This window comes from Tripterygium wilfordii, chromosome 7 (assembly GCF_013401445.1).
Source record: "Tripterygium wilfordii isolate XIE 37 chromosome 7, ASM1340144v1, whole genome shotgun sequence".
Classification (NCBI taxonomy): Eukaryota; Viridiplantae; Streptophyta; class Magnoliopsida; order Celastrales; family Celastraceae; genus Tripterygium; species Tripterygium wilfordii.
The window spans coordinates 13833014-13841278 of NC_052238.1; the positions used below are offsets into that span (position 1 = coordinate 13833014).

Below are 8265 nucleotides of genomic sequence, written 5' to 3' on the forward strand. Positions count from 1 at the left end.
TATAGAGAGGCAAGGAGCTCAGAGAATCATGTTCAGGAGCTTCCAAACACAGAAAACTGGGCTCTAGCTATGAGTTCCATGATGGAATGGACCAAACCTCCACCACAATCTTCCACTAGAGCCTAGGCATTAAGGACAATTATGGGAAAAGACCAAAGTGGGTTGTTGAGAGTTCACGTCAAAAGAAGATAATAGGACATCACTGAGGAAAGAAATAAATTTAAAGCCTCTTTTAACAACCTAAAAGATGAGCCAAATTTTAAAGACTTTAAATTTCTCAATAATAGCGTTCATATTTCTCACTGGTGGCAGAGCCAAGCAACTAAGCTTTTGTCTATGAAGCAGAAAAATTAAAGAAAAAGCTCATTAAACAAAGCTAACTGAGGGAAGAGAGCCATAACCCGGAAAATTCTCCAAGCCAACAAGCAAAATGAAGGCGTAAAAAGAAAAAAGGAAGCTCTGTGGACCAAAAAATCCTCAACCAAAAACACAGAAAATCTGGCCAGGGTCTATGCAAAATATAATTGTAAATTTGTCAAATTGTTCTTATAATGGGCATGCTGAATAAGGCCTAAAAAATGTATCAGTCGTGCAAAAGAGTTCGTATGGTCTTATCAAATCTCTTTCCTTTGCTATGAGAATACTTCTTTTATTACACTCCTTTTACTAAGGTGCTTAAAAAAAAGAAAAGAAAGAAAAAGGAAGGGAAGTAGTGCAGAATCTATACCAAGATCAGTACCCAGATCTAACTCTCTTCTGATTGGCTTTTCCGTCAGATCTCAAAGTTCCACTTGACTCCGCTTCTGATGAAGCTTCAATTGATCTTGCACATGAGCCTGAGAGATCAGCATAGATATCTAACACCCTTCTTATGTTATTGTTCAGTTCTCTAATCAAACCTACATTCCGGCTCAAGTTATCAGGAATCTTCGATTCGTGGTTTTGGTTGATCTCGTTGATTAGCAACCTGTTCTGATCTAATATATCTTGGACCTGCACAAAATTCTTTTGAAATGTCTGCACATATTTGCTATCTACTTGAATACCGTTTCCCACTCCTGAAAATATATGACCCTCCATTTCAAATCTGATATCTCTTCAGTCCACTAAAAAATAGTCATGTGCCTGCATCAAGAAGTTAGCATGAGTCATGCTAAATTTGAAAAAGAGTTCTCCGAACTACAGAGGGGCGGGCTTCTTACTAAAATAAAATTGTAGTAAAATCCAACCCAACTTAAATAGCCACAGAGTTGCAATGGAAGCATTTAAGTTTCAAGCCTTGTCTTTTGATCATTCTAGTGTCAGGAATATGAAAGAATTCAGCAAATGTAGCCTAATCCAAGAATTTGGCTTAGTTGAGGTAGATTTTTGCCTTATTTTTCCCATTTCTATTTGACCAGACAGAGTAGTAATAGCATTGTCATTTGTCAAAAAAAAGACACAAAGAAGTAAAGATATATCAAAAAGAAAAAGCAGACAATTTGTTCCTTGGCAGAAGAACCAAAACCTTAAAAACAATAAAGGACGCCCTTTTCCACAGAATTATTTTTTTTACCCTTTTTATGTTATTCATAATCATCCCAAGTTAGTACTGATTAAGATTTGAAAAATAACAACATCTGTATACAACACCACAAACAAGTAAATACTACAGCAATGCCAAGAAAAGTCTTCCCAAAACAATGATAATAACAATTAGAAGAAAAAGGACCAATGACCAAAACAACAAGAAGATGGGAAACCAAGAAATTTACGTTAGCTCTGGAAATAAGAGCATCTATGTTTTCCCAAATTGAAAATAAAAAGAGTTCAAGCAAGAATAAATAAATACCAGTTTTTGATAAATACTGATAAAAAAAATTGTTAGGATTCAAACAAAGAAGTTCATGAGTTAACATCATTATTACGCCCCATCTAATACAAATTATATCAAGCTCAGAAAAAACCCAACAAAGGAAACCCCAAACAGCCTATTAAGATTTTACAAAATATCAAATCTCTGCAAAAATCATGCCTGGAATCCCTAGGGAATTGGCCAACCAATATGAATCAATTCAAAAAATAAATATACAAAAAATTAAGCACAAAGCCATACATTTACCCCCATGTTATTTAATTGAAACCTACACATACACTCAAAAAAATCATGGTAGAGGATTAGGAGGAGAAAACTTCTTATCTGCTAGTCTTCGTGTTAGAGAAATTTTCAGAATTATTCGAAAGGATAAAAAAATTAATAAAGCATATGAACAGAATTATAACTCAAAGCGTAGAAATTCAAGCATACCCATGAACTCGAAAAATCTCAAAAGCACAAAAAGTGGCAAGAATTGGGGGAAAACAACTCTGCTCTTCAAAGTACTTTCTTTTCTGCTCACGCTTGCCCGGAAAGATATAAAGATTTTCCCAAAAAACAGAAGGTTAGGGAGTGGAAATGGATGGAATCTTGAGGAGGTCCCAAAATCATAAAACAGAGAGAGATGATATGAAGATTTGATTGACAGACAGAATACAGCGTTTGTGTGCGCGTGTTTGTCCCGTCTCTCTAGGGCTTTTGCCTTTTGGGTCGGGCTGGGCCGATTGTTTGATTATATAATATTTATATTTTTTTTTTTAAGAAAAATAAATAAATAAATAAATATATATATATATATATATATATATTGTTTTTCTCCTATGACAACCATATTTGTGAACTTTATCCACAACTGTTGGATATGATCAACGGTCCAGATGAAGTCACACTTTTAACCCACTTCTAACTAGATTCTCTCACTCACGGGTTCAGCTCCTTCGTGTCAATCTGCAGCAGAAACAAACCTCGCGACAAATCAGAGACATATCGCGTCAAATCAGCTTCTTCTTTGATTCTTAGACCGATATCAGGTTCTCTTCTTCTTCCTTCTTTTTTGATTATAAAACCTAGTTACCCCTCTCAGAATTGCTAGACACAGGTCACTTCATGAGGACCCACACAGGTGGTGGTCGACGGCGATGACCCAGTGGTGTTCAACGGTGATGACCTAGTGGTGTTCGACGGAGACAACCCAACGGTGACCCAGGTGGTCGTTTGATGGAGACAACCCAATGGTGAACCCAGCCTTTGCTTCAAATTTTTAATATAAACAAAATCTAATTGAGCTCAAATATAATGAGAGAAACAAAATCGAAACCGGATATAGCTCTGATTTGTTCACGAATGGAGAGACAAAAATGGGTCTTCAATTTGGGGCTCTACAAAATGAACAACGCAAGAATAGGGTGGATTCGAGAGGACAAAAGGGAAGTCTCTACTGTGTGAATCGAAGGAAGTAGTTGACAAAATGGGTATGTCGATTTGTACAAGACGAAGGTCGGGTTTGTTTCTGGAATTTGTCGCGAAGAGGAACGAAGGAGCTGAACCCGTGAGTGAGAGTCTGGTTAGAAGTGGGTAAAAAGTGTGACTTCATTTGCACCGTTGATCAGATCCAATGGTTGTGGATAAAGTTCACAAACATGGTTCACAAATATGATTCTCATATATATATATATATATATATATATGTATATGTATATGTATATGTATATGTATATATGTATATGTATATGTATATATATATATACACATACATTGCAATAATATATATACGTGTATATTACATTTATATATACATATATATATATATATATATATATATATATATAATGTATGTTGTCTAGTCAGGCTTGAGCCCGATCAAAATTAGCCCGAGGTGTCGGGCTTCGGGCCTAGCCTAGCCTGGTCCAGCCCCCAAAAATGGAGCCAGGCCCACCAAAGGTGTTGGGTCGGGCTGCCCAGGCCCACCAAAGGTGTTGGGTCGGGCTGCCCAGGCCCACTTTAATTTCGGGCCGGGTCGGGCCTAGGCCCACGGGCCAAATGGTGACCCCTATAAATATGTTTGTTTAGAATGACATATTAATCCTTAATTAAAATAAAAAATAAAATTATATTTATATATTGAATTGAAAAGGGTGTTGTTAAAGAAACCCACCCTAACACCTATGATGTGATCACTTCAGCCCATATGTATCAGTGTAGATACGTGTGTCAATGTGTATATATTCTGTGTGTGTACAATGCATAAAGTGTGGGGCCCTCATTTAGACCCACTCTAACACCTATGATAGATACCTAAGAGTCACACATCTTCAAAATTGTTGGAAAAATGGTGGTCAATTTAATGATTAATTAATGAGAGTCATAAAATAATAATTGATGAGTATTAATCCGCACACCATCAGTGTGTGTTTACATTCACTCATTCAATTATGTCGTCCGAGTCGTATTAGTCGGCTCTGCATAAAATTGGAGAGGAAAAAGTTTAAAATACAAAAAAGACATAGTCATCATTAAAAAAGGACGTAGCCGGTATTTTAGTAATTTGACGAGCTCTGTTTTGGTCATCTGAGTTCGTTCAGGGCCTCATATTTGCAGTCAAAACTCGGATCGGAGTTGACTTTTTCACATGTTTTATTTTAATTTTGTTTTAATTTAGTAATTAATCTTTTAGTTGAATTAGGTTTCAAAACATATTTAAGCCTTTGGGACTTGTTTCGAATTTATTATTGAATTTTATAAAAATATTTGGTTTTTACCTAGCCTAGTGATGATGAGTGGACTCGTGTTTACAACTCACTGAACTTTTTTGCATTAGATAAAGAAGCACTGATTGAGCATTGGATGACTATGCCAGACATGAGTTTCATATTGAAGCCAAGGATCTCACCCACAATAACTTGTCTATGCTTTCTGCCTTCGAAACTGCAGAGAAGAGGAGAGAGAATGGGTGTTGGTGGTGTTGCAGCCTTGTAGGGAAGAGGAGAGAGAAACATGACTTCTTGTTGATGGTGTTGCAGAGAAAATGGGAGAGATACGTGTCACTTGAGGGATCATTGGATAAAATGAATGGTTGCCATTTTAAAATTTTCATTTCATTCCACCAAAACAATTTAGCACTTGTCATGTCAAATAACCTAAAAAGCTACATTGAAGATGGTACACGCACAAACGTTGAGTGTCAACAAAACTTTTTAGTGGGTCAAATCAATGTTTATGTGTATAGGTGGGTTTATATAGCAAATAGAGTGGGCGTACTTAGAAAACCCATTGAAAAATACTAAGTCTACACCAAAATTCTCCTACAACAAGACTCTCATCTCTCTTAACAAGGCTATCCTCCCCTACAATTAAAATTTTAAAACTTAAAGAAATAAAACATGAAAAATCAAAAAAGACAAAAAGACAAAAACCTAGTTTACAATTCCACCTCAGTTCTCTCATCTCTGCAGGAACCCATCCCCAATCTCCCTCGGGATAGGGGGAGCTGCAATATACATTGCAACATTTACTTGAAATGGTTTTAATCTTAACCATCCCTTTCATCCAACGATTGATACCCAAACTCTTCTCTCTCCTTTGTTCGATTGAGAATTTGAGATCTAAACTCCTTGGCTCCAAGTCCATTGAAATTCCCCGGAGTGGACTATCTTCAAGCCTCTCAATTTCTCATCCTCTTGATCTGATTCGAGCTTCACTACTGCTTCCATAAATTTCGTCAAGGAAGCTGCAGATTGAGTTTCAGCAATATTGTCTTTTTCTTTTTAATAAAATATATGTACATATACCCTTGCTTCATTTGGGGAGAAAACAAATATTTTTTTTTGATATGTTGATCTATAGATGACTTCAGAGGGAACCTGCAGATATTGTTCCCTTAGCAATGGGAGATGACAATCTATTGAGACCATCTCTGACATCGGCATCAACAAAATTAACAAAATCATGTTTAGTCATGTAAACTTAGATGATATTTGAGTGGGGTGTCCTGTTGTAGTGTAATTTTGTTATGTTCGATGAGGAAGATACAGAAGAAAACTTACCCCTTTTTTGCTTCAATTTTGGAAGAGAAGTCATTGTTGTGATTCAGAGATTAGGATTGCAATTGGAAGGGGGTATCGGGAAGAGAGGAGGGGGAAGAGAGAGGAGGAAACCCAAGGGTTTCATTTCTTCTTTTTTTTTTTCAGTGTGTTTACCTTGTTTTATTTAAGACCGCTGGATGAAAGGGATGGTTAAGATTAAAATCATTTCAAATAAATGTTGCAATATAGATTGCAGCTCCCCCCATCCCATCTCCCTCACCCTCGCTTGATATCTTGTGGATCTCCCTCATGAAAAAGTCGAAGCCAAAACCAAGGATACGAACAAGTGCACCAGCCGGCTGCAAGAGCATATTTGAAAGTGACGTTGGAGAGATAAGTTAGTAATTTAGGATTTATGAGTATAGAATTAATTTAGGGTGGTAGAAGAGTTTTAATGTACCGGTCGGCCATGGGTATGATACGATTTCGACATTTCAAACACCGGTTATTGTTGCTGATTCTTCTCCTCTTTTCTTTTATCTTTGTCTACTTTTTTAAGCGATAATCCATAGTTATGGAGTGCAAAAATTGATAAGGAATGTGAGTTTGTTTATGTGTGTAAACTTAATAGCTTTCTATCTAATATCTACTACTAAAGGGTAAATTGGTCTTTTCACTATAATTTTGTGCGTATACTTATAATTTTTTCAAAAGGTGATGTAAAGATAAGGGTAAATTGGTCTTTTCACTATAATTTTGTGCGTATACTTATAATTTTTTCAAAAAGTGATGTAAAGATAGTACTTTTGTGGTGTGCAGATAAAATTTCCCATAGATAATTTCACTCTCGACCTAGATGGTTGGATCAAGTAAAGTGAATTGTGATGGGCGACAAGTGTGAGAGTTGGTTACTTTCAACGGTGAACCTTTGGATATTGGCCTTTGTAGCTAGACTGTCATTTTGGGTAGTCTGGTTTTGTCCATCCATTAAAACTTGGGCCCGAAATGAAATCTGTTAGGTTACCGGTAGGGGTGTATATCCGACCGGATTTGACCCGACCCAATAATTTTTTAAAGATGGAAACCCAGTCTGATAACCCCATTAAGGGAAACCGAGTTACCAGGTCTCGAGTCACCAGGTTATCAGGTATTCCGAGGTGGGTTTTGGGTGACCCGAAAATCCTTAACATGGCTACCATAGTCACAAAAAATCCCTAACAGTTCTCTCTCTCGTCCTCACATTCTCTCTGTCGGCTCTTCCTTCTTTTCTCTTCAAACCGCCCACCACATCACCATTTCTTCCCTTTCTCTCTCTCCACGCCTTCTCTCTATCTAACCGATGCCTTTTCTTAAGCTTTCCCTTCATTGCAATCTTTGTACAATCGAGGGTTGCTGAAGGACAAAGGAGAAGAGCTAATAATTGGTGAGTTTTTCACTTGAATTTCTAGACATTTTATGTTTTCTGAAACTTTGATTTGCTTTAGTTTGAGACGAACTGACAATGGAGAAAAGATGATCTGGGATTTACGGCTTCAATTGCATTTGCACAATGAAGAACTAGAGAGTTGCTGAATGACAATGTCGATTTGGGGTTAGCGCTTCGTCTTGCACAATGAGAAGCCGAAGGTTGGTTTGACTGACTTAATTGAGTTCAACCTTAGTCATTTTACCGATTAAAATATTATATATGTCATTGGACTATCACATTTTTATCTATTTTGTCCTTAAACTATTTTTTCTTCATTCTATCATCAAACTATTGTTTTGCATATTATTTCTATCCCGAATCAGTTTTTCAGTGTAGACTCTGACAAAAATGTTGACATGGCATCCACTTGTATTTTTTAAAAAAACATAACGACGTGCAGATAATTGAGGTGGAAAGCTCATAAATTTTAAAAAATAAAATAAAATCGAGGGAACTCGTTGCCCAGATCGAGATCGCAGTGCTCAAGCCGATCGGATCCAGATCCAAATCGACCTTTAGAACCGCCAAGCTTGTTATAACAGCATCACTTTTCTCCATCCGAAGCCGATCCCGACGAAGCAAGTGGGTACACCCCCTAAACCCACCAAGCTTAACACAAGAACCGAACACGGCTCTAGCTTGGCAAGAACCACTCAGCTGTCGAATCAAAAATCGAATAAAAATGATGGAGATCTAAAGGCAACATAGCAATACATGTGGGTTGAACGCGTTAGATCTATAGATCCATCAAATCAAAGCCTTTTAGGATAAACAAGGTTGGGTTTTTGGTCATTTCATTAATTTGGGGGTCACTTGGCTTTGCAATCTCTCTTTTCTTTTACAGAGGAAGAATAGGAGTTGAGCCACCGTTGCTTGCTACCAAGACCTGTTCCAATTAAGAGAAAATTGGAGAAAATGAC

General features: G+C 37.0%; 1 protein-coding gene across 1 annotated transcript; it reads right to left on the minus strand.

The window, feature by feature from the left end:
- Window positions 1–510: 510 nt before the first annotated feature.
- Window positions 511–2557, minus strand: LOC120001650 (protein ELF4-LIKE 4). Its single transcript, XM_038850066.1, has 2 exons — window positions 2288–2557; window positions 511–1125 (listed from the first exon to the last, which is right to left on the minus strand). Exon 2 carries the CDS (start codon window positions 1078–1080, stop codon window positions 733–735), a length of 348 nt encoding a protein of 115 aa, XP_038705994.1. The 5' UTR covers window positions 1081–1125; window positions 2288–2557; the 3' UTR covers window positions 511–732.
- Between the last annotated feature and the right edge of the window lie 5708 nt (window positions 2558–8265).